The sequence below is a fragment of the Ovis canadensis genome, chromosome 20 (genome assembly GCF_042477335.2).
Source record: "Ovis canadensis isolate MfBH-ARS-UI-01 breed Bighorn chromosome 20, ARS-UI_OviCan_v2, whole genome shotgun sequence".
Classification (NCBI taxonomy): Eukaryota; Metazoa; Chordata; class Mammalia; order Artiodactyla; family Bovidae; genus Ovis; species Ovis canadensis.
This window is the reverse complement of record NC_091264.1, coordinates 23,570,776-23,598,302: the sequence shown is the minus strand read 5'-3', so window position 1 is coordinate 23,598,302 and position 27,527 is coordinate 23,570,776. Positions and strand designations below refer to the sequence as shown.

At 41.0% G+C, this 27,527-nt stretch overlaps 1 protein-coding gene across 1 annotated transcript in view; it reads left to right on the top strand.

The window, feature by feature from the left end:
* The window catches only part of NUDT3 (nudix hydrolase 3), a 108,871-nt gene extending 81,581 nt beyond the window's left edge, over window positions 1–27,290 (top strand). Inside the window, exons 3-5 of the mRNA XM_069564138.1 lie at window positions 20,959–21,003; window positions 22,376–22,460; window positions 26,591–27,290. Coding sequence (XP_069420239.1) covers window positions 20,959–21,003; window positions 22,376–22,460; window positions 26,591–26,766 — 306 coding nt within the window. The 3' untranslated portion in view covers window positions 26,767–27,290. The remainder of the gene's footprint in view (window positions 1–20,958; window positions 21,004–22,375; window positions 22,461–26,590) is intronic.
* Window positions 27,291–27,527: the final 237 nt, after the last annotated feature.

Below are 27,527 nucleotides of genomic sequence, written 5' to 3'. Positions count from 1 at the left end.
GAAGGCCTTTCAAGCTGAAGCCTAGAGTGGCCTGTGGCCTGGCTCCTCTGGCACTTCATCTCCACTCCTCTCTCTTGCCCACTTGCTTCACGCCTCGCCACAGCGCCCTCGCTGCTCCTCTGGCAGCAGACTTGCTGTTCCCCCTGCCTCATCAGCATGCACACATGCACATTCTTAGACAATGAATCGGGAGGAGAGAGATCCATCCTCCTGGTTTTTCCCTTCCCAATGGTTTATATAGTAATGGCCTTTTATTGGTGAAGAAATGCCATAGTATTGAAGATGGGAGAGTAACAGTTTCAAAATCAGCTATAATGTGTTTGTACTTAACCAGCAGGTCTATACATTTATATCTGTGCCAAATGAAATATTTTTCCCATCAGTCTACCTGCCATAATGCTCATTTAGAGCTCTTCCATACTAAACAGTCCTGTCGTTTAGACAGAGTGGCAGTTACTCATTTCATTTGGCTTGGTTTTCCTTTTTCTTTACTCTTGTTTCAGGGTTGAGGAGTGACTTGAGGACATAAGTGGGCAGACTTAGGATGCCATCTGAACAGCCTCCTTTATCACTCAAGAGCTAAAGGGCTCTGTGGCAGGCCCCAGAACAGATATGGTTTTGGTTTCAAAGTAAGTCATAAAATCAGTGAAAAGGGCTGAACTTTTGAAGTGGTTTTTTAGAATGGAGAGTAAGGCAGTTAAGGAAGGAAAGAGTATTATTTTCAACCAAGAGAGTTCCTCCATGACATACTTTCACTGAGATTTATGAGAGCTGAAAGAAAGATGATCAACTATTTATGGCTCCATGACCAGCAAAGTTCTGGGTGTGAGACTGAACGAGGACCTCGCTGAGAAGGTCTTTAGGTTGCAAGTGGGCCTGTCTATGTAGGGACTATGATGTTAAGTGGAGTTTATTTTTATAGGATTATAGAATCACATTGTTGAAAAGAACATCAAGAGGTTATCTGGTTTAAATACACACTTTTGGTGAAACAGAACTAAGCCTTTACACCTTTCAAGCCTTCATTTTTTTTTTTTAATGTGTTTTTGAAAGATACTAACTCTTGTAACTTTATCTAAAAGATACTGAGTCTTGTACTTTATCTAAATTTACCTTTAATGCCATCCAACAATGAATTAACTACTATACACCTATTAGAATGGCTAAAATTTTAAAATGTATGCCATTTCAGCAGTAGATTGAGAGTAAGAAATGCAGTTGTGGTTTCTCGCTGCTTTCAAATAAACTGTTCATCTCTGTTGAGTCAATTAAATATATGTAGTTTTAAATGTTTCAGGAAGAGAAGATCCCTTTTATAGTGATACTTGGAAACATGAAGTTTTTTTTATGATTTCAAACTGAAATTGCCACTTCTACCTTTAAAACCTAGATTACGGTTAAGAAAATTGAGGTGTCAGGCAAAGGATCACTTAAAATTGCTAGACCAGCTTTTCTTAACCCTCTCCTTTTTAAAGCCAGTCCTTACACTGTTTCCTCTCCCCCCCCCCCCCAAAGATACTCAGGTAGTTTAGAGGGCAGATTTATGTAAAACACCTCAGCTATTGCAAAACAAAAAGTAACTCAAGATCCCATTTATCTTGCCTGCCCTCCAAAAGGTGTCCTAATTTATTCTCTCAGCGGTAGAGATGAGGAGGGCATTAGTATGGTGGGTGTATGGACTGTGGAGTCAAAGACATTTACATCCAAATCCTGGTGCTGCTGCTTAACTGCATGGCATTGGCAAATTATTTATCATCTCTAATCATCAGATTTCTTTTCTGGAACATAGGAAGCATGATAATACCTGCTTCATAGGTAGACATTTAAGTAAGAACTCAAATACTAGGTCTTATTATTATTACTGGAAAAGACGAGTGATTTGACCTGAATCACACAAAAGAGCAGGAGAAGGAAATGGAAACCCACTCCAGTACTCTTGCCTGGAAAATTACATGGATGGAGGAGCCTGGTAGGCTACAGTCCATGGGGTTGCAAAGAGTCAGATATGACTAAGCAACTAACACACACACACATACACACACACACACACAGACACACACACACACACACGAGCATAACCTGACCACTCAGAAGTGTTGGATTCCAAAGCCCGTGCACGCACCACCCATATTAAAGTCCTCATCTCTTCTCCTCCCTCTCCCGTTGCCCTCACTGGGAGGATGCTAGTGAGGTAATTGAACTGTATGAGCATTTTAGATTGCTTTAAATATATATTTAGGAAAGAAACTTGATTTATATTTTTGGCATTGGGTTTGTTGTTGCTTTTTTAAAAGTGCTCACCTGATTGAAAATATGGAGTTTTCTATGTTTTTTGAGGTGTCAGATCAAAGCAGAAAGGGGGGTGTTTTATTTTTCAATTTTATTTATCACTTTTAAATTTATTTATGGCTATGCTGGGTATTCACTGCTGCATGTGAACTTTCATTGAGGTGCTCCAGCTTCTTATTATGGGGTTCTCCTTGTGGAGCTTGGGCTCAGAGGTTGTGGTTTATGGGCTTAGTGGCCCCAAGGCATACGGAATCTTCCCAGACTAAGGATCAAATGTGTGTCACCTGCATTAGGCAGATTCTTATCCTCTGGACCACCAGGGAAGTCCCTCCACTATTTTATTATAACATATTGCCACAGAAAGAATTTTATTGTAAGCATCCATATTCCAATTCCAAAGAAAGGTATTGCTAAAGAATGCTCAAACTATCGCACAATTGCACTCATTCACACGCTAATAAAGTAATGCTCAAAATTCTCCAAGCCAGACTTCAGCAGTACAGCAGTACGTGAACTGTGAACTTCCAGATGTTCAAGCTGGTTTTAGAAAAGGCAAAGGAACCAGAGATCAAATTGCCAACATCCACTGGATCATCAAAAAAGCAAGAGAGTTTGAGAAAAACATCTATTTCTGCTTTATTAACTATGCTGAAGATCTATCTAGTCAAGGCTATGATTTTTCCAGTAGTCATGTATAGATGTGAGAGTTGGACTGTAAAGAAAGCTGAGCGCAGAAGAATTGATGCTTTTGAACTATGGTGTTGGAGAAGATTCTTTAGAGTCCCTGGACTGCATGGAGATCCAACCAGTCCATCCTAAAGGAGATCAGTTCTGAGGGTTCATTGGAAGGACTGATGTTGAAGCTGAAACTCCAATAGTTTGGCCACCTGATGCGAAGAACTGACTCATTTGAAAAGACCCTGATGCTGGGAAAGATTGAAGGTGGGAGGAAAGGGGGACGACAATAGTATGAGATGGTTGGATGGCATCCCCGACTCAATGGACATGAGTTTGCGTAAACTCTGGACTTGGTAATGGACAGGGAGGCCTGGTGTGCTGCGGTCCATGGAGTTGCAAAGAGTCGGACACGACTGAGCGACTGAACTGAACTGATATACTCACTACAGCATGCTACTTGGATGCAATCTCAAAAATGACAGAATGATCTCTGTTTGTTTCCAAGGCAAATCATTCAGTCTCACAGTAATCCAGGCCTATGCCCTGACCAGTAATGCTGAGGAAGCTGAACGGTTCTATGAAGACCTACAAGAACTTCTAGAACTAACATCCAAAAAAGATTATAGGGGACTGGAATGCAAAAGTAGGAAGTCAAGAAACACCTGGAGTGACAGGCAAATTTGGCCTTGGAGTACAAGACGAAGCAGGTCAAGGGCTAATGGATTTTGCTAAGAGAACGCACTGGTCGTAGCAAGCACCATCTTCAACAAAACAAGAGGAGACTCTACACGTGGACATCACCAGATGGTCAATACTGAAATCAGATTGATTATATTATTTGCAGCCAAATATAGAGAAGCTCTATACAGTTAGCAAAAACAAGACCGGGAGTGGACTGTGGCTCAGATCATGAACTCCTTATTGCCAAATTTAGACTTAAATAGAAGAAAGTAGGGAAAACCAGTGGACCATTCGTGTATGACCTAATCAAATCCCTATGATTATACAGTGGAAGTGACAAGTAGATTCAAGGGGTTAGATCTAATAGACACAGTGCCTGAAGAACTATGGACAGAGGTTTGTGACGTTGTACAGGAGACAGTGATCAAGACCATCCCCAAGGAAAAGAAATGCAGAAAGGCAAAATGGCTGTCTGAGGAGTCCTTACAAATAGCTATGAAAAGAAGAGAAGCTAAAGGCAAAGGAGAAAAGGAAAGATATACCCGTTTGAATGCAGAGTTCCAAAGAATAGCAAGGAGAGATAAGAAAGCCTTCCTCAGTGATCAATGCAAAGAAATAGAGGAAAACAACACAATGGGAAAGACTAGAGATCTCTTCAAGAAAATTGGAGATAACCAAGGGAACATTTCATGCAAAGATGAGCACAATAAAGGACAGAAATGGTATAGACCTAACAGAAGCAGAAGATATTATGAAGAGGTGGCAAAAATACACAGAAGATCTGTACAAAAAAGATCTTAATGACCCAAATAGCCACAATGGTGTGATTACTCACCTAGAGCCAGATATCCTGGAATGTGAAGTCAAATGGGCCTTAGGAAGCATCACTGAGAACAAAGCTAGTGGAGGTGATGGAATTCCTATTGAGCTATTTCAAATCCTGAAAGATGATGCTGTGAAAGTGCTGCACTCAATATGCCAGCAAATTTGGAAAACTCAGCAGTGGCCACAGGACTGGAAAAGGTCAGTTTTCATTCTAATCCCAAAGAAAGGCAGTGCCAAAGAATGCTCAGACTGTCGCACAGTTGCACTCATCTCACACGCTAGTAAAGTAATGCTCAAAATTCTCCAAGCCAGACTTCAACAGTACATGAACCATGAACTTTCAGATGTTCAAGCTGGATTTAAAAAAGGCAGAGAAACCAGAGATCAAACTGCCAACATCCGCTGGATCATTGAAAAAGCAAGAGAGTTTCAGAAAAACATCTACTTTTGCTTTTTTGACTAAGCTAAAGCCTTTGACCGTGTGGATCACAACAAACTCTAGAAAATTCTTAAAGATGGAAATACCAGACCACCTGACCTGTCTCTTGAGAAGTCTGTATGCAGGTCAGGAAGCAACAGTTAGAACTGGACGTGCAACAACAGACTGATTCCAGATCAGGAAAGGAGTATGTCAAGGCTGTATATTGTCACCCTGCTTATTTAACTTATATGCAGAGTACATCATGAGAAATGTCGGGCTGTATGAAGCATAAGCTGGAATCAAGATTGCCAAGAGAAATATCAATAACCTCAGATATGTAGATGACACCACCCTTATGGCAGAAAGTGAAGAGGAACTAAAGAACCTCTTGATGAAAGTGAAAGAGGAGAGTGAAAAAGTTGGCTTAAAACTCAACCTTCAGAAAACAAAGATCATGGCATCCAGTCCCATCACTTCATGGCAAATAGATGGGGAAACAGTGGAAACAGTGACAAACTTTATTTTTGGGGGGCTCCAAAATCACTGCAGATGGTGACTGCAGCCATGAAATTAAAAGACGCTTGCTCCTTGGAAGAAAATCTATGACAAACCTAGACAGCGTATTAAAAAGCAGAGACGTTACTTTGAACAAAAGTGCCAACAAAAACCATAGTCTAGGCTATGGTTTTTCCAGTAGTCATGTATGGATGTGAGAGTTGGAACATAAAACTGAGCGCTGAAGAATTGATGGTTTTGAACTGTGGTGTTGGAGAAGACTCTTGAGAGTCCCTTGGGCTGCATGGAGATCCAACCAGTCAATCCTAAAGGAAATCAGTCCTGAATATTCATTGGAAGGACTGATGTTGAAGCTGAAACTCCAATACTTTGGCTGCCTGATTCGAAGAACCAGCTCATTGGAAAAGAGCCTGATGCTGGGAAGATTGAAGGCGGGAAGAAAAGGGTACGACAGAGAATGAGATGGTTGGATGGCATCACCTACGGGATGAGTTTGAGTAGGCTTCCGGAGTTGGTGATGGACAGGGAGGCCTGGTGCGCTGCAGCCCATGGAGTCACAAAGAGTTGGACACGACGGAGCAGCTGGACTGACTGACTGACCAGTAGCACCGTACTTGCTTTGTCACATAACTTTTTTCTGTTATTGAAACCTTAACAAATAACCAGTACAAAACAACAAAAGGTCATTTATATTTCCATCACCTAAAGATAGCCTTTGTTAACGTCTTAATAATTTTTTGTACATGCTTACACATCTATAAATATGTGTTTATCTTTTTAAAAATGGTATTGGAATTTACCCATTTCATTAGCTCATTATATTGTGGACATTTTTTTTGTGTGTGGTAATAGATATACATGTGAATAATTACTGAAAGATGATATATAATATATGTGAGCATTTAGTTTGATTCTAATTTTTCATTATTCTGGACTTTATTCCAGTACTTCCAATAAAATTTTGAAGAGGGATGGTGGAAGGGAGCGTCCTTGCCTTGTTGCTGATCTTAGTTGGAAGACTTTTAGTTTCTCATTCATTTTGATATTAAGTGTAGATTTTTTTTAGATGTTCTTTATCAAGTTTTGTCAAGTTCATTTACTGAGAGATTTTTAAATCATAAATAGGTGAACTCTTCCATGTGGTTTTTCTGCATCTGTCGATAAGATGATGTGATTTTTCTTCCTTTAGCATGTTGATGTGGTGGATTACATTAATTGATTTTTATATGGAACAAGCCCTGCATACATGGGGTAAATCCCAGTTGCTTGTGGTGTGTACTTTTAAAAAAAAAAATTGTTAGATACCAGTTTCTAATATTTAGAGGGTTTTTATTACACCTGTGTTCATGAGAGATATTGCCTATTGCCTATATTCTTTTCTTGTAATGTCTTTGGTTTTGTTATTAGGGTAGTGATGGCTTCATAGAATGAGTTTTGGAAGTATTTTCTATGCTTCTGTCTTCTGGAAGAGAATTGATAATGATTTCCTCCTTAAATGTTTGGTAAAATTCTTCAGTGTATCCATCTGGGCCTGATGCTTTCTGTGTTGAACGGTTATTGATTATTCAGTTTCTCTTATAGGCCTTGGTAGGTCATCTATTGTGTGAGTTTTGGCAGATTGTGTCTTTCAAGGAAATGGTCTATTTCATGTAGGTTATTAAATTGTGGATATAGTATTTCTTGATTTATTCCTTTATTATCCTTTTGATGTCCATGGGATTTGTAGTGGTGTCCTCAATTTAATTTTTGATATTAGTTATTTGTCTTCTTTTTCCTTGGTTACCCCTGTTAGAAACTTGTTGTTTGTATTGATCTTTCCAAAGATTGAGCTTTTAGTTTTGTTGTTTTTTTCTCCATTGATCTTCTGTTTTAAAATTCTGCTCTAATTCTGTTGCTTATTTTCTTTTGCTTTATTTGGATTTTATTTGCCCTTCATTTTCTAGTTCCTAAAGTGAAAGCTTCCCTGGTGGCTGAGGGTAAAACCTCTGCCCACAATGCAAGAGACCCGGGTTCCATGGGTCGGGAAGGTCCCCAGGAGAAGGAAATGGCAACCCACTCCAATATTCTTGCCTGGAGAGTCCCATGGATGGAGGAGCCTGGTAGGCTATAGTCCATGGGGTGGCAAAGAGTCAGACACGACTGAGCAGCTTCACTTTCTAGTTCCTAAAGTGAAAGCTTAGATTATTGGTTTTAGATCTAATACACACAGTGCTATAAAGTACCCTTTATGCACTGCTCTTGTTGCATCCCACAGATTTTTATAAGTTGTGTGTGTATCTTCATTTAATTCAGAGTTTTTAAAAATTTCCTTGTGATTTCTTCTTTGACCTGTGTGTTACTTAGAGTCGTATTGTTTAACCTCCAAGCATTTTGGATTTTCTGACAGTCTTTCCTGTTACTGATTTCTCATATAATCCTATTGTGATCTGAAAGCATACCTTGTATAATTTACATACTTTTTAATTTGTTAAGATGTCAATTATGGCCCATAATGTTGTCTATCTTGGTAATGTACTGTATTAAATTTAGAAGAATGTGTTTTGCAATTATTGGATTAAGTGGTCTGTAAGTATCAATTATATCTGGTTGCCCCTCTGCCTGCTGATCTGTCCGTTTCTGGAAGAGGAGTATTGAAGCCTCCCAACAGTAATGATGGAGTCATCTGCTTCTGGCAGTATGTCAGTTTCTGCCTTGCATATTTTGATGCTTTATTGTTATACCCATGTACTTTAAGGATCGTTCTGCCCTATTCTTGAAGAATTGACCCCTTTATCTTATTCCATTTTCTCTTCTTTCCTAGCATAACAGTTATGCTTCTTTTTTAGTGGATTGCCCTAGAGCTTGCAATATACCACTAATCCAGGTCCACTTTCTTTTCTTCCTTCTATTTTGGTTTGGCTCACTGGGTCTTTGCTGTGGTACCTGGACTTCTGTGGCGGGCCACGGCCTCTAGAGCGCGTGGGCTCGGGAGTTGCAGCACCGGGCTCTCTAGCGGTGGCGCATGGGCCTAGCTGCTCTGCAGCACCTGAAGTCTAAGTTCCCTGACCAGGGATCAAACCCCGTGTCCCCTGCATTGGAAGGTGGATTTTACTGGGCCACCGGGGAAGTCCCCCACGTCCACCTTCAGATAGCACTGTAGCACCGTTGATGTTGTGCAGGCGCGTGGAAGAGGCCTCCTTCCCCGTCCTGTCGTTGCTGTCCCCATCTCTCTTGCCCTTTTGCATGTGCATACATGTTGAGTACAGTATGTTACAACAATGCTAGCTCAATTGAGTAAGAAAAATAAAGATTTCATTTTGCTTATTCTGTCTAATATTCTTCCTTTCTTTATGTTGATTAGACTTTCTGATCTCGGTCATTTTCCTTCTTGCCAAAGAACTCCTTTTAACATTTCTTTCAAGGCATGCCTGTTGGCAACAAATTCAACTTTGGTTTGTTTGGGAAACCCTTTATTTTGCCTTCACTTTAAGGTCTACCATACCTAGGTTGATGGTATTTTTCCCTTTCAACGTGTTAAATATTTCACTCCTCTCTCACATTTGTGTGGTTTCTGAGAAGTTGAAATAATTCTTAATTTTGTTCCTTTATAGGTAAGCTGTTTCCCATTCTCCTTTGGCTTCTTTTGAGACTTTTTCTCCTTTGTGTATATAATATGTCCAGCTAGGTATAGCTTTTTGTATACTTGTTTTCTAGTTCTCTGGTTTTGTGTCTGACAGTAATTTCAGGAAATTCTCAGTCCTTATTGCCTCAAATATTGCTTTTGTTCCTGTATCTTTCTTCTTCTGGTGTTTCCATTATAAGTGTTACGTGCTTTATAGATATCCCACAGTTCTTGGATATTCTCTCTGTTCCGTGTGCTTTCTTCCCCAGTATTTTTTCTCTTTGCATTTCAGTTTTGAAAGTTTCTATGGACATATCCTCAAGTTCAAGGTTTCTTTTCTCAGCCATGTCTAGTCTGCTAATGAGCCCATCAGTGATATTCGTCCTCTCTATTGACAGTGTGTTTGATCTAGAACATTGCTTTTTTATTCATTCTTAGAATTTCTGCCTCTCTACTTGTGTTACCCATTGTTTCTTACTTTTTCCATTAGAATCTTTGGCGTATTAATCATGGTTGTTTTTTCATGGTCTGATAATTTTAGCATCCCTGCCATATCAAAGTCTGCTTGTAATGCTTTTATGTGTTTTCAAAATGTTTTTTTCTTTTAGTAAGATTAATTTTTTGTTGAAAGCTGAGCATGATGACTGGATACTAGGAACTGTAGATGTGAGATGTGCATTCTACAGTCGTATGATTAGGCCTCAGTCTTTCAGTGAGCCTGTGTGCCCGGGCTATGAACTTCACAAGTGCTTCTCAGTAGTTCCAGCTCCTTGCCCCCCACCCCCTCTTAAAATGAGACAGGATGGTGAAGGAACTGGAATTGAGTATTTCACTTCTCCCAGGTTGGATAGACTCTGATGAAACCCCAGTGTATTACATAAAATAGTTTCTCTGGGAAGGTAGTCTTTGTTAAGAAGAACAGAATGTTACAATTTAAAATTGGCTATTTTTCTTCTCTCCAGAAGCAGGAGGGGATTTTTTTCCAGTGTTCACTATGAAAACTGGGTAGAGCTCCTAGAGTTAAAATCACAAATGCGTGGTCGCCCCCCACCTCCTTCTCCCTGCACCCCCACCCCCACCCACCACCGGCCAGATTTTAGGCTTGTCCTTGAACCTTCATTGGTTCATCAGCTACCGTCCAGGTTTCTTCCACCCTACCCTCACTCGCTTCCTTGGTGGTTTCTGCTCTGGTAAGTTGAGATTCTCTGATCTGTCTGTCTCTCTGATTTGCGGGCAGTGACTTGCCCTGTGGCTTCACTTTTCTAATAAACCTAAGAAGCGTTTGTTCAGCTTTTTATTTGCTGTTATGACAGCATGGGACTTTCTAGGCTCCTTATATATGCTGGACCAGAAACTAGAAGTCTCCTTTACTTTTAAATAACACATTAGAACAGATACTTATTTTTCCAACCAAACAAAACAGTCTGCTCAACACACACATACCCCAATCTAAAATGTATATCCTCTTACTGCCCGATTCTCATTTGTTTCAATTTGTAGCTTTATGTATAGGTTATCATTATTGATAAGACATTGTGCTTGAAAATACAAAAAGTTATCATTTGTTAGGGGCTTCCCTAGTAGCTCAGATGGTAAAGAATCTGCCTTCAGTGCAAGAGACCCGGTTTTGATCCCTGGGTTGGGAAGATCCCCTGGAGAAGGAAATGGCAACCCACTCCAGTACTCTTGCCTGGAGAATTCCATGGACGGAGGAGCCTGGTGGCTATAGTCCATGGGATCACAGAGTCGGTCACGGCTGTGTGACTAACTTTCATTATATCAGCAATATTTACATTTAAGACCAGTAATTTTTATTGCTTTCATTAGTCACAGCAGCATTTTCCCTTTCTCTCCCCACCCCACCATAAATGTATTCTTTCTTGTGTCTTTTTTTCTCATGTGTTATTGGTTGACTGACTACTTATTGGCCAGTGACAGTGCTCCAGAGCATGCTTTGAGACCTGGTTTCTTGTCTGCCTTTGCCCTTGCAAAGACTGAGAGCAAACTTGAACTTTCAAAAAATGAAAGTATCATTTGTTTCTATAACACCTACCAAATGTTTCAGTTCAGTCTTTTACCTTTGGTGGTGAGTTATAATGAAGACTGTAGGCAACCAATGGGTAATTATTTATAAGAAAAGTACAACAGTGATTACATGTTTGAAAAAAATTTTTTTCTTCACACATGAATGGTTAAGAAATTATTAGACTCCTTGAATAATCCTTTTCCTCAAGACTCTTGACTTAGGTGTTGGGTGTTACAGAGGAAAGGTCTGCTGCTGCTGCTGCTAAATTGCTTCAGTCGTGTCCGACTCTGTGCAACCCGATAGACGGCAGCCCAGTATCACAAAAATATTCCTCCCATGTAAACACTTGAAAATTTGCTCCTTATTGTTGGAACTCAGAAATATCTCCTATTTGGTGAACCCTTTGGTAAGAAGTGGGTTTATTTATAATTTATATTAAACACTAGCAGCTTTTTTATAGAATCACTTTTTAATCAAGGAATTGACATTTTATCTATTATTTATTTTTTTAGGCTTACTAGGAGAGCCTGATGTAAAGGTTAGCTCTCTTACTGCTAATAACTACTCCTAAATTATCCTCCAACCATTGTTTTTAAAAATTGGAATTAAAAAATATATATCTTTTTACTCAATTTATCTATCTACATTGTCACACATAATTGAATGCTACTCATTGATGAATAGTTAATTCAGTGGTTTAATGTAGAGATTAGAATCTGCCAAGTTAGAGAACATAGCACTGTATTTGAGCAGGTCTGTGTTGGAACCTCAATGGAGACTGAATTACTGGGATAGGAGCCAGTTCCCTTCTGCTCAATGAATTAATTCCAGATGACTCTTCCAAAACAGTTGTATTTGCTTTCCCATCCAGCTCCACATTCCAGGAAAGGATTTTTAGTCATTAGGAAGTATGTACCGTTGACTCCAATACAATTCACAGCGGCTTCAGCAAATACTAAATGCAATCCTTGCCTCTAGAGACTCAGCAGTCTTTAAACTATGAACAGCCACCAGACCTGGACAGGTCTGACTTATCTGACTAAATTGCCACTTAACAGCTTCCTCTTAATTCAGTGAACTTAACAAATGCAAACTGCCTAATGCAGAGGAAGTAAATTTAAAGATTCTACATTACTACATAGGAGGTAAATTTAAAGATTCTAACTCATCTCCAAGAGACCCCATGTGGCTCAGTATTAAAGCTAAATTTCCAGGTTAAATCACAATGCTGCTGCTGCTAAGTCACTTCAGTCATGTCCAACCCTGTGTAATCCCATAGACAGCAGCCCACCAGGCTCCCCCATCCCTGGGATTCTCCAGGCAAGAACACTGGAGTGGGTTGCCATTTCCTTTTCTAGTGCATGAAAGTGAAAAGTAAAAGTGAAGTCGCTCAGTCATGCCTCACTCTTCACAAGCCCCTGCATTGTAGCCCACCAGGCTCCTCCGTCCATGGGACTCTCCAGGCAAGAGTGCTGGAGTGGGTTGCCATTTCCTTCTCCATAAATCACAATAAATGTAACTTAATAGACACATTAATAGACACGTACTTCAATTAAAAAGAAAATAACACTTGCCATATGTTGTTTTCAAACATAGTGATACTGAATGACTAAGAATGAAAGGCTGGAAAAAGGTATATTAGGCAAATACTAACCAAAAGAAAACTGGGATAGTAATTGTAATATCAGACAAAATAGAATTTAGGTGAAAAACATTAAAGGGACAAGAAGAACCTTTAATAATGAAAGGAACAATTTATCAAGACAAGATAGGGATCATGAACTTGTGTGCACCTGGTAAACTCTTCATCTGCATAAAGCAGAATTGACAGTTATAAGGAAAAGCTGCACGTCTATAGCCATATTGAAGACTTTAAAACATCTCATTTAGAAACTGATAGAAAAAGCAACCAAAAAAAGGATTGAGTAACACAGTTAACAAGGTTGATCAAATGCCATATATTGAGTAATAACCTTGTATCCAACAAGGAGTATGTAAGTTTTTAAGCAAATGTGAAAGAATTATTTAAAAAAAACCTTATGTTAAGGCATAAAAAATAGTGTTGAAAACCCCACAACATCAATAATACAGACTGTACGTGCTGTGATACAGTGCAGTAAAATTAGAAATCAACAACAGAGCCAGCTTAACAGAGAGAAACATTTGGAAACAGGAAAAAAAAATGTCCTAAATAATCCTTGAGTTAAAGCACAAATCATAGTTCAAAGCTAGTAAGCAAATAGAGCTAGTCAGTTATGAAAGTACTTCCTATCATTACTTACAGGGTGTAGCTCATTCACTTTGAGCCCTAGATGATTTTATTAGAAAACAAAATAGACATTAAATAAGCTAAGCAGTCAGTTCAAGAAACTAGCAGAAAAACAGCAGATGAGATGCCCTAGACGATTTTATTAGAAAACAAAATAGATATTAAATAAGCTAAGCAGTCAGTTCAGGAAACTAGCAGAACAACAACTAGTGCTCTCAAAGTAAAAGGATGAAAATAACAGGGGAAGGGCAGAAATCAGTAGGGGAAAAGAACAATGACCAACAGACCAAAAGTGGGTCATTTTTATTTATCTAAAAAAACAGACCAACCTCTCACTGAACCCATCAAGGATACAAGAGAGAAGACAACAAATATATAAGGAATAAAAAAGAAAATAACCACAGATATAACAGAGACTTTTAAATTAAGAGAGCCATGAAAAGCTGCAAACAAAAAATTTTGAAAACCTTAATAAAAATTTTCTAGGGAAAACAGCTCAAATTTACTTAAGAAAAATTAGAAAGCCTATATGTAGATCATTAATGCTTACAGAAATTAAGCAGTAATCACCCCCTCTGTCCAACAGAAAGATCCCAAGATTAGACTAGATGGATTTTACTGAAATTTCCAAAAATATATATTCTTATCTTGAACTGTTTTAGAGAAAGGATAACTACACACTTCTTGTAAGGTCAGTATAATCTTATTTCAGCAAACAGCACACTTTTTCTATAAGGGGCAGATAATAACTACTTCAGATATAGAAGCCATATGGTCTCTCTCACAAATATGGCTCTGCCGTTATAATGTGAACACTCTCATAGGCAGTACTTAAATGAATTAGCCATGGCTATGTTCCAGTAAAAGTTAATTTACAGAAACCAGTGGTAGGACAGATTTGGACTGTGGGCCATAGTTTGCTATGGACTGAGGAAAATTATGACCAACTTAGACAGCATATTAAAAAGCAGAGACAACTTTGTCAACAAAGGTCCATCTAGTCACAGCTACGGTTTTTCCAGTGGTCATGTATGGATGTGAGAGTTGGACTGTAAAGAAAGCTGAGTGCCGAAGAATTGATGCTTTTGAACTGAGGTGTTGGAGAAGACTCTTGAGAGTCCCTTGGACTACAAGGAGATCCAACCAGTCCATCCTAAAGGAGACTGGTCCTGGGTGTTCATTGGAAGGACTGATGTTGAAGCTGAAACTCCAATACTTTGGCCACCTGATGTGGAGAGCTGACTCATTTGAAAAGACCCTGATGCTGGTGGGAAAGAGTGAAGGCGAGAGGAGAAGGGGACGACAGAGGATGAGATGGTTGGATGGCATCACTGACTCGATGGATGTGGGTTTGGGTAGACTCCAGCAGTTGGCGATGAACAGGGAGGCCTGGCATGCTGTGGTTCATGGGGTTGCAAAGAGTAGAACACGACTGAGCGACTGAACTGGAACTGGACTCCTGATCTTGATACTTGGAAATAAGAGTCAGTTCTCACCTATGAACATGGATGCGAAAATCCTAAGTGAAATAACTGCAGATAGAATCTTATGCTTTGTCAAAGTATCACACAACTCGGTTATCCCAAGAGTATAAGGATAGTTCAGTCTTGGGAAATATGTTTATGTAATTTATTTCATTGAGATTAAAATTAAAATCACCATATCAGTCAATGAAGAAAAATTGTTTATTAAAATTCAGTACCCTTTCATCTTAAAAGCTGTAAGCAAACATAAAAGGAATTTCCTTAACTTGATAGAGTATCTAATAAAACCTCCCACAAACATCATATTTTTGAAATTTTCAAAGCATCCCCCATGGCAGATAGGAATAAGACATTTATGATTGCTATCATTCTGCCATTTATTATTGATCTGTGGTCCTAGCCACTTCAGTTAAGACAAAAATAAAGAGTCAAAAGGAAGAAGCAAATTACCATTATTTGCAGATGGTCTGATCATTAATTATGAAAAACCAAAGAAACAGAACAGAAACTAGTAGAACTAATAAAAGCATTTTTTAAAGTTTTAAGACGGGAGGAAGAAATGGCAACCCATTCCAGTATTTTTGCCTGGAAAATTCCTTGGACAGAAGAGCCTGGTGGGCTGCAGTCCGTAGGGTCACAAGACTGAGCACGCATGCATGAGGGGGCTGGTAGCAATAAACAGGTAGAACCACCCCCCCCAAAAAAAAAGTTTCAAGACCAAAGATCAACATGCAGAAACCAGCAGCATTTCTTTAAACAAGTGGTAATCAACTGGAAAATATGTAGCTTGTAAAGATATGTATTATTCACAATAGCAACAGAACTATACTAAAACTGAAATACCTTGCTGATAGAGTGCAGGCTCTTTACAATAAAAATAATAAACTTCGTTAAAGGTTTTTAAAAGACACGAATAAATGGATAGAGATTGTCTATTCTTGAATGAAGAAACTAAGTATTGTAAAGGTGTGTTTTTCTCAAATTAATCCAAAAATAAAAATAAATATCCCCCAAGAAGTTTTCAAAAGATCTAAGAAACTGATTTTTGAAATTTATGTAGAAGAATAAAGGTACAACTACCTGAGTGTTTGTTTCATTATTTTCTTTACTTTTTTGATGCTTGAAGTATTTCATTTAAAAAGCAAAATTAAAAAATGGGTTGAAATTTCACTGGACTTACCCTGGCTTCTCATCTACTTCATCTGTCTTCACTGTGTTTCTTTCCTTCTGTACTTGCTAAGTCTGGTGGATACCAGAAAGTTATATGTATTGAAGACCATCTATTTTTTTCATAGGTTTCCTCATACAGACATTTGCATTAGAGTTGTTGCCCTGAACTCCTTTTAGGCCTGGGCTTATTGCTTTTGATAGAGGAAGATTTTATATTACAGCTCCCTGAGAGTTCAGAATTTTTCTTTGGGAATATGGAGTTTTCCTCAGAGAGCTGCCTTTGAAATCAAGGAGAGTAGCAGAACGCTTTCAGATACAGGTTCCAGCACACCTAACTAAAAGTGGCTTTAACAGCAGCAGTTATTTTCCTGACGTAAGAGGTCTAGGGGTTGGCCATTACCCTGTTGCTCCAGCAGCTCAGAGGTCAGGACTTTGGTTCACTTCTCATTGATTTTCTAGGCCTTTCCTTTACAATGACAAGATGATGGTTGCAGCTCCAAGTTTCAAATCCCCACCTGAGAAGCAGGGAGGTATAGGGTTTCTTTTTGTACAGCTCTTCTTATCATGATGGGAAATCTTTCCCAGATGCCTCTGAGAAACATTCTTTCGGGAACCATTGACCCAGAATTGGGTCACACACAGTACCCCTAAACCTGTCACTGCAGAGGGCAGCAGACCTCCCTTAGTGGTTCAGTTCAGTCGCGTCCAACTCTTTGTGACCCCGTGAATCGCAGCACACCAGGCCTCCCTGTCCATCACCAACTCCCGGAGTTCACCCAAACTCATGTGCAAGTCAGTGACGCCATCCAGCCATCTCATCCTCGGTCGTCCCCTTCTCCTCCTGCCCCCAATCCCTCCCAGCATCACAGTCTTTTCCAGTGAGTCAACTCTTCGCATGAGGTGGCCAAAGTACTGGAGTTTCAGCTTTAGCATCATTCCTTCCAAAGAAATCCCAGGGTTGATCTCCTTGCAGTCCAAGGGACTCAAGAGTCTTCTCCAGCACCACACTTCAAAAGCATCAATTCTTTGGCGCTCAGCCTTCTTCACAGTCCAACTGTCACATCCATACATGACCACAGGAAAAACCATAGCCTTGACTAGACGGACCTTAGTCGGCAAAGTAATGTCTCTGCTTTTGAATATGCTATCTAGGTTGGTCATAACTTTTCTTCCAAAGGAAGTGGTTCAGGTGTGCCAGAGTTCTCACCTGAACAGAATCTGGGTCTTACTGGTAGTAGGGAGGAAGGGAGAATGCTTGTGGGCTAGGTGGCCATCTGCCGCAGCGTCCACCTGAGTGAAAAATTGGTTTCAGAAGGTGATGGTACACTTTGCCCATCCAAACTTAAGCACAAAGCCAGGAATCTTTGTGGTGGGCCACCATTTTAGGGGAGGTTCAAAGGCCCATCAAGGGGAGCTTCCCAATGGCTCCGTGGCAAAGAATCCACCTACCACACAGGAGACACAGGAGAGGCCGGTTCGATCTCTGGGTCGGGAAAATCCCCTGGAGGAGGAAGTGGCAACCCACTCCAGTATTCTTGCCTCGAGAGTCCCATGGACAGAGAAGCCTGGAGGGCTGCAGTCAGGGAGTCACACAGAGTCGGTCACGACTGAGTGTGCACATGCAGAACGTTCGCTTCAGAGGCCTGACACATCAGTTCCTCTGCCTGGACCTCAGGTACACCCCCTGGAAACTGAGGGAAGGGCGAGACACTGGGATGTCCCTTGTCATTCCAGCCCTTTCCAGTAAGTACTTCCAATCCCAGTAAAACACTGCCAAGGAAAAAAGACATTTGCATTTGTTTCCTTTTTAAAATGTAGACAGTTGCTCAATTTATTTATGTTAACCAGATCTCAAAAGTTTTAGAATTGATATTGTAAACTTTGAAGTTTGAGAGACTACTCGCCTGCATGTGGTTGAATAACGAGAGGCCGTGGCTACTTTATTTGAAATTCTTACTGCTGGCTAAGATCGGCTTTTAAATAAAGACTTCTCTGGATTGGGGGCTTTGACAGTACTGACTGAAATTGTAACTGCTTTCATATGGTTATGAGGAAAACAGGTATACCAGCTCTGTGACTGGACCAAGATTACATATACTCCGACTCAAGTCTTAGCCCCAAATGTCTGAGCCAAGTATCTGTCAAATGTGATCCTGACACCTATCCTGACCTGCGTGCAAGAATCATGTGAGAGATAAAAATATCTCTGTCCAGTTGCCTGTGGCAGCATTAGAGAGAGAGCTAGGATATGAAAGTGGGACTGTGGAAGGCTGTGAAAAAGTAAAGTGGTTACAGTGAACGCTGTCTCGAAGAACCTTGGCCTCTGAGGAATCGTCCTCTTACTAGCACTGTGGTTTTATTTAAGAACCAAAATCCTATTCTTAGAAAAGAAGAGCCGCCTCTTGAGAAAACTGCTAAAGCCAAATTTTAAAAACTGATAAATATAGGAACATTTCTTTGCTTTTAATGTAGATAGTACTGTAGATAAGGTAGAATCACCTTAGATAGAATTCCCCCAAGTAGATCTCCTGAGTATTAGAATAAAACTTGAAAGAAACACTTAAGGAACAAATAAAACTGTTGTTGATTTGAAGTAATTAATTAGACTAATTAGAAGTGAAAATGTATGCCACTGAATTTCAGTGTGCAGATGACAGCATTATTTGATTTACATTAGACTATAAAAATACATCTATTTCATTAAGAAAAAAATGCTTTTATGTTTCCTAACTGCCTCTAACACAGAGTAAATCATAGAAACATATTGGTGTTGAATGCATAAAGTACTATAATTAAAAGTTTTAAATAAATTATATGTATTGTCATAATATTAAGATGATTTATGCCCTTAAAATTTGGAGAGTATTTCCTTTTCTGTACTTTGTTTTCATTAAGAAGAATAAATAATTGAACAGTGACTGCTGAAGAGACCTCTTTTCCACTTTGCAGAAGAGAAATGTGAACGATGTTCTGTGAGCCTCCAGCAGTCGTCCTCGTGCTGCCCCCTCTCCCAGCCTGCCTTGGGCCTGCAGCCTGGCAGCTCTGCTCCCGGGCCCTGACAGAGGCGGCCTGTGGCAGGCACAGGTGACTCCTCAGGAGCCGATCTGAGCGCGTTTGGCCGGCCTCGGACCAGAGACCAGCGCTGGCTTTCCAGATGAGCATAGCCTGCCAGCTCGTCCCACTTGTCCAGGCAGCTTCATTGGTTAATTCATGCAGTCCTGCCTAGCTAGTCTTAGCTGGCTGTGGAGTGCAGTTATTTCTGAAAATGTAGAAAAGCAGTTTAAATAAGAAAAGGTACATATTTGCATTCAAGTAGACCAAAAGCCACATGGGGAAAAGAATGGAGAAAGAAACCAGCATGTTGGCAAGAGAAAGGAAAATAATTTGTTGACAGATAATTAGCAAAAATTAATTTCAAAATATAGCTCACCCAGGAATCTAGGCCTTTGAATTGGCTTCTATTGTTTCTATTATTAAATATCTCTAAAGAACTTTTGGAGAACTTATTTAAAATTTTTGTTCATTCTGTACAAACATACTGAGCACCTGTTGTGTTTAGAAAGTATATTTGCCTATTTCTTTTAATGTGTTGTACAAAATAATATGGCAGTTGTAGTAAAAAACAAGTTACTAGATGCATTTCCAAAAAGCTGAAAAGACATAGCCTGATCCAAAAGCAAAGTGGATGCCTCCATAGATCAGAAACAGAGCAGACCTGCGGAAGAGCAGAGGAAAGTCGCAGCCTGCGTGGCCTTGGTTGGCTGGTGATTGAAGCCCTTGGAGTGAGGGGGAGGTCAGGGGCCTGATGGAAAGGACACCAGGAGCTGAGACTGGGCAAGGTGTGGGCCCGGGAAGGGAGAGGGCACAGCACAGCATGCCATGCAGGATGGGGCGGCTCTGCAGGGCTCTCTGTATCCCCTCGGAGCAGGAGCCCTAAAGTGCCACTCTGGAGAGCCCCTGACCGCAGCAGCACAGATAAGCCCTTCACCAGCTGGAACGTGAATTGTTTATTAACTTCAGATGGAATGAATGTTATAGCATGACCTGATAAAGAACGCAAACATGTTCAGGATGCTCAAAAAAGTAAAGGAATAACTTCTATTTTAAAAGAACAACAACAACAAAATCATGGAAACAAAGGTATCCTTAATGGAAACAGGTAGATATACATAGATATGGAAAATATCAAATAAAAAATGGACTAGAAATGGATAGCTTTATCCGGGATATGGTTGAAAAGTAAATTAGTAAATTGGAATATACAGAAAAGTTCGCATATAATGCATCAGAAAGACACAGAGTAAAAAAAAAAAAAGACTGATGGGATAAATATTGTATTTACTACAGAAGCCTAACCCCTGTGTAAAGTTGCCTTCTCCCCATCATTCTCTGTCTATCACATGCTCTGTGCATTCCTGTCATGAAACTGGTGATTTAGCAGAATTACCCGGACTGTGTTTTAGTTAACTTGACCGCTTTGCTGTGTTCCTGCTGGGTGCTGAGCTCTGTTCTGGATGTACAGTGTACAGACAGCCAAGAACAAGTCAGATAAGGGTCTTATTCTCATGCAGCTTGAGTTCTAGTGTATTCATCACTGTACCTCTGGCATCTGCACCACTGTTTGGCTCAGATTAGGCATTCCGTTTATATTGGTGAATGAATGGGTAAATGACCTAAGTAATTCCTACCTCAGCATATCTTTGGTATGGCTGTGGCCTTGCTTGTTGTGCTCTGTTTGGCCAGTTTGCAGTGGTGAGAGACGTGGAGAGGAGAGGAGGACTTTCTCCCCAGAGCATACCCTGCCCTTTCCAGTCTGTGACCCCGAGAACACACTGTTACCGCTCCCACAGACCTGGGGTCCACCTGACCTGTGTCCTCTTGCTTTTTGCTTCTGTTTTACAATTTACTTCTGTTTTACAGGTTAGTCTAGAAGATTCAGAATGAGACCAGCACTGCAAGCAATGTCAATGCACACGTTTTTCTTTTTTTCTTTTTCAGGCTGGAGTAAAAGGGACATTGGGAAGATTAGTTGGAATTTTTGAGGTAAATCTGTTAAAATCTTTGGTGTAATTGGTATTATATTAATAACCATATATATCTTGACCTTAGACCATTCAGACTTCTGTAACAAAGATGCCAGAAATTGGGTGGCTTATAAACAATAGAAACTGATTCCTAGGAAGTCCAATTAAAGGTGCAAGCAGATTCAGTGTCTGGTGAGGACCCCCTTCCTGGTTCATAGACAGCTGTTTCTCTGTGTTCTCGCAAAGCAGAGACGGGACCAAACATCTCTAGGGTCTGTTTTATAAGAACACTAATTCCATTCATGAGGGTCATCTGTCATAACCCAATCACCTCCCACTGTCCCCACTTCCCAATACCATTACCTTGGGGGTTAGGATCTCAACATGAAATTGGGGTGGGGTTAGCGGGGTTGGCTCAGATGGTAAAGCATCTGCCTGCAATGTGGAAGACCCAGGTTCAACCCCTGGGTTGGGAAGATCCCCTGGAGAAGGAAATGGCAACCCACTCTAGTACTCTTGCCTGGAAAATTCCATGGACGGAGGAGCGTGGTAGGCTACAGTCCACGGGATTGCAAAGAGTCGGACACGACTGAGCAACTTCGCTTTGCTTTCTAGCGGGGACATAAACACTGTCCATTGCTGTCTTTTTTTTGTTTTAATTTTCTTTTGGCCATGTGGGATCTTAGTTCCCTGATCAGGGATCGAGCCTGTACTCCCTGCACGGGGAGTTCAGAGTCTCCTCTTTTAAAATCCCATTAATCTCCTCCGTACAGCTAGAATTATTTGTAAGAATTGTTTTTCCCATCTCTGCCTCTCTTCCTCTCCTCCCAAGATGTGAGAAGGGGTAGATAAATGAGGAGGAGACAGGAGGAAGAGGAGGTGAGCAACTGCAGCAGAAGAGACTAACAAGCACTTACTGGAGTAGGGATTTGGAGAAAGTCGGAAATCAGAGGATAAAGATGAGCAGGGCTGATAGGAGGAGGGGCCATGTGTGAGGTAATCAGCTTGCTTGCCTGAATGGGCCCTCCACCCATCACAGTCTCTTATTTTTCTGCTGTGATAACTAGTTAAATGTGCTTCATACCTTTTCTCAAGAGGTCCCCAATCCTTTTCTCAGTATTTTTGAAAAGTTGCTTTTTAGGGAAGAAGAAGGAAAAACCAGGGTAAAGCCTTGGCTTTGCAAGCCCAGCCAAAGAGCTCACCCTCTGATTCAAGCGTGGCATGTTTTCAGTGGGCTAGCTGTCGCTATTCCATCTCTGATTGTTGGACGACAAAAGTAAAAGGAGTCCTTGGATCTGAGCTCTCTGGACATATGCAGTGGATTCTGTTTCATTTACGTAATCTCAGCTCTCTAAGGAGAAACTCTCTGTCCCTCTCTTTCTGCCCTTCAGAACCAGGAGAGGAAGCATAGAACGTACGTCTATGTGCTCATTGTCACAGAAGTGCTGGAAGACTGGGAAGACTCAGTCAGCATTGGTAAGTTGTCCCCAGATGGCCTCCCAAGAGCTCTCACAACCAGCCTTGGCCACACTGCAGCTCTTTACCCAGAATCACAGGCGAGAGCCTGATAAAGAAAAGAAATAACAGAAGGATGTGTTTAAATAAGCATGTCTGTTTTTGAACTTGTGAAAAGTACTATTATATTTTTAAATGTTTAAAAGGAAGCTGAAGTTGGATGCATAGTGAACAATTAGAGACAAGGCCCATAAAAATAAAACCAGAATTGGATTTTTCTAAAACCAAATTGGATCCTCCCAAGCAGATATTAATCGTGGCCTCTACATTGCTAGGCTTGCTGCTGGCCGCTGACCCCCAGTGAGAGCAGGACTGCAGCTGTTCTTGCGATGCTTATTCACATTGTTGGAGGAAACTGTGACTTCAGCGGTGTGAGCCCTCCCTCCAGAGCTGTGTAGTAGGTGCAGGGTGGTGGGAGTAACTGGAAACTACCGGTTACATTCATGTTACCCTTGAGGTGAACTCGCCTTTTCTCCTAAGGAGCCATTTTCAGTGATCCCAGATCAGTTGTGTGTATATATATCTTTTGACCTAAAAAGTGAGGTGATTTAATGATTGGTTCATGGTTTTAATCTTTGAGCTCTGAAGGAAAAGCATAGGAAAACATAAAATTGATTTAATTTCTGTTATAAATTTGGCAAATAGGACTTTCTTATCAGAACCTCTCGATTGTTAGTACGTGCTTCGCCGTCGTGCCTCTCAGCACTGCTGATGTGGACATTTCAGGGCCTTTCAGTTTTTAGTTGCTTTGTATTTGATAAGAATGCAGTAAGCTTAAGTATAAATAAATTTGGTGAGGGGGTATTAAAAATAGACTCTTTGATAGCTGGTGCTGGGGCCAGAGATGAGTGTGGTGTGGCAGGCCCTGTCCTCAGACTATTCTGCTGGGTCAGAGTTGTACACTTGTGATACTGATTTTTAAGGCACCATTGCTCTGTTAACATCCAGACAAGCCTGTCACTTGTACTCCTGCTGAGAATTGACCCTAATGAAACTATCTAAAATATGTTTTAGATAGCTAACAGGGAATAAGCCTGTTAGTCTTTTCACATAAGCCATTTTCAGGTGAAAAACTGGGTCTTAAAATATACAGGTCAGTGAATGACAAGTGATCCAGGGTCCATTCATCTGATGGAATGTTAGGCAGCTGTTACACACATACTTACTAAAGCTGTGTACCACGGAGAAGTGCTTATGAGACTGAGTAGGTGAATGAAAACAGGGTGTAGAATTATATGTATACTATTTAAGACTACATCAAAATAGGAATTTGAAATGAAAACAAAGATGAGGTACTGGTTTTCACCTGAAGAACTGGCAGTGACAAACAGCAGTTCACAGTGCCGGCAGGAGTGTGGTGGGACTGACATTCCAGCACAGAAGCGGGACTGGGGATCAGCACATCCTTCCTGGAAGGCTGCTTGGCAGTGCATGTCACTAGCCGTATAAGGTTCAGATCTTTAAAACTGTAGCATTCTTTATAATAATTAAAATAGCAGGCTATTGATGTCCAGTGGCGGAAAAATAGTTAAGTGAATGACGTTACATCCATGCTAGACAGTGTAACACAACCGCTACGTGTCATGCTGAGAAGAATGCTTAAGAAGCAGTGTGAAGTGAGAAAGAAGCAACAACAGTAACAGCGCGTTGTCTTACAGCACGTACTGTGTGCCAGGCATTGTCCGAATGCTTGACGTATTACCCCTCAGCAGATTTGAGAGATAAGTACTGTTGATTATCTCTGTTTTATAGAGGAGGAAAGAGGGGCACAGAGAGGTTCAGTAACTTGCCCAAGCCTGCGTGGCTGATTAGAGCCTTTGATGTGACTGGAGCCCAGCAGATTAGCATCAGCGTCCATGTTCCCAACAGCAGCACTCTATCAGGGCCTCTGAGGAATTTGGAGAACCTTAAAGCGTGATCCCAATTATAATTGTTGAGATAGCTGTGTCTTTTTCAAATAAGGTGAAAGATAAGCAAATGCACTAAGGTATTAAGAGTAGTTACTTCTAGTTTGTAAGATTACAGGTAATTATCTTGTTCTTTATGCTTGCTTCTGTTTTTCCCAGTTTTAGCCAATGATCTTTTGGTAGCTTTGTCAGAGAAAAAATAATAAAGAATTTTAAAACTTGCATTTGAAAAAATTTTTGAAATACACTGAAAATAGTGATTGTGTTGAAATTATATTTTCCTCTTTTTAAGAAAATATCTTCTTTACTATAGATACATCATTCTTTTTATTTATTTTTGGCTGCGCTGGGTCTTCACTGCTGCGCCCAGGCTTTTTCTGGTTGCAGCGAGCGGGGGCTTCGCTTCGATGCTGTGCTTGGGCGTCTCACCGTGGTGTCTTCTCTTGTGCAGCACAGGCTCCAGGCACTCGCGCTCCACTGGTGGCAGCACACAGGCTCAGTAGCCATAGCTCACAGGCTTAGTTGCTTTGCAGCATGTAGAATCTTTTTTTTTTTTTTTTAGTTATTTATATTTGGCTGTGCCGGGTCTTAGTTGCATCGTGTGGGATCTTTATTGTGGCTCACAGGCTCTCTAGTTGTGGTTCTTGGGCTCAGTTGCTCCTTGGCGCGTGGGATCTTAGATACCCTATCAGGGATCAAACTCGTGTCCCTTGCATTGCAAGGTGGATTCTTTTTTTTTTTTTTTTTTGCAAGGTGGATTCTTAACCAGTAAACAATCACAGAAATCCCAGATATATCACTCTTAGATAGGACTTTTAAAATAAATACCTGGTTACAGGTCAGCCATCCCAGTAATTCTGGGAGCTGCATCAGCTTCATGTCTGCTTTCATGGGAGATGGGAATGCTGGCTGGGCTCCAGACACGCATGTGTCAGCCACGGAAGGCCAGAGGCCCAGAAGCTGGAGAAGAAACAGCTGGCAGTGGTTCTTTCCAGAGTACGAGTTTCACACTGTGACTCTCAGTTCTTCAGTTTTCAGATTTCTTACCTATTTTCTGCATTAGGCATTTGTATAGTATTTGACACATACAAAGTGTGCTTCCATCACCCTTGTTAGAAAAGAAAATAGGAAAAATGTATTTATTAAATGTTGATAATCATTCTGGCTCTTTTGTACTATGTAGAAATATCAGTCAATGATAAAGAAGATGAACACTAAATATTCATGGGAAGGACTGAAGTTGAAGCCGAAACTCCAGTACTTCAGCCACCTAATAATGGTGTGGTGGTTGGTGGTGGTTGAGTTGCTAAGTCGTGTCCGACTCTTGTGACTCCGTGGACTGTAGCCCGCCAGGCTCCTCTGTCCATGGGATTTTCCAGGCAAGAATACTGGAGTAGATTGCCATTTCCTTCTCCAGGGGATCTTCCAGACCCAGGAATCGATCCCGAGTGTCCTGCATTGCAGGCAGATTCTTTACTGACTGAGCTATGATGGAGGTCACCTGATGAGAAGAGCTAACTCATTGGAAATGACCCTGCTACTGGGGAAGATCGAAGGCACAGGGAGAAGGGAGCAACAGGATGAGATATGGTTGGATGGTGTCACCGACTTAATGGACATGAGTTTGAGCAAACTCCAGGAAATAGTGAAGTACAGAGAAGCCTGGCATGCTGCAGTCCTTGGGGTCACAAAGAGTTGTACATGACTTAGCACCTGAACAACAAGAACAAAAACAGAAACATGGAATCATTGTGTTGTGTACCTGGGACTCAATACGCTGTGCTGTGGGTCGTTTATACTTCAGTTTAAAGAAGCAAAGGAGGACTTTGCTGGTGTTCTGGCAGTGAGTTTGATCCCTGGTCCAGGAACACTCCACATGCCTTGGAATAGCTACTGAAGCATGCATGCCTTGGAGCCCCTGCAGCAAGAGAACCGGCCACAACGAGAAGCCTGCGCGCTGCAGTAGAGTATCGCCCCCACTGTCTGCAACTGGAGACAGCCCTCGCGCAGCAGCGAGACCCAGTGCAACCATAAATAAATAAATAACTTTTTAGAAAGAAAAGAAAAACGTTAATGACAGTAGTTTCTGTGGGTTTCTCCCTGCGTTTTCTGAAAAGTTACAGGATCAGGAACCTGCTGCTGCTTCCCTTTTGCACTAATTTCTTTCGCTCTCTGCCTCCACAGGAAGGAAGCGGGAATGGTTTAGAATAGAAGACGCCGTAAAAGTGCTGCAGTGCCACAAGCCGGTGCAGGCGTCGTATTTTGAAACGTTGAGGCAAGGCTACTCCGCCAACAACGGCACCCCGCTTGTGGCCCCCACATACGCAGTTGCTCAGAGCTCGATGCCGGGCATCAGATGACTGAAGATTTCCTGTAAGAGAAGTGAAAATTGGAAACGAGACTGAAGTGCAGGTCTTCCCTCTCACCCTTGCTCTTTCACCTCTCCTCACAGGCCTCCTCTTTCAAATAAGGCATGATGGGCAGCAGAGAAAGGGTTTATTGATAATGTTGCTGTTTGGTGTTAAGTGATGGGGCTTTTTCTTCTCTTTTTATTGAGGGGGTGGGGGTTGGGTATGTAATTTGTAAGTACTTTTGTGCATGATCTGTCTCTCCCTTTTCACACCCCTTCAACTCTCTAAAGAGGCAAACAGCCTTCCCTCTGCCTTGGATTCTGAAGTGTTCCTGTTTGTCTCATCCCAGCCCTGGCCAGATTTTTTTTTTTTTTAATTAAAAGATATCCATTATGAGATGAAACCTTTCAAGAATTTGTCCCATGATGTGCTGTTCAGTCCAGTAGGCTGGTCACTTTCACCGCAGGATGCGTTTATCTACACATTATATACTGGACATATAATATGTAAATAAATGACTTTTAGAAGAGGCATTTGTTTTAATTTTTCAAGGTTTCATTTTTCAAATTCGGGGTGTTTCTGAAGTGGAGAGCCTCACAGTTCATTTGCTTTCTCGTCTCTGATGCTAGTGGCTAGGTGAGCTTCCCCGCCCTCCCCTCTCCCCAGTTGCTGGTGTAGTTACATAGGGTCCGGGAAGGGTTCAGCTCCTTCAGTCTCCCAGGACTCACGCCTTCTCTTCTCGAGCTGTGTTTCCACGCCAAGAAAGAAAC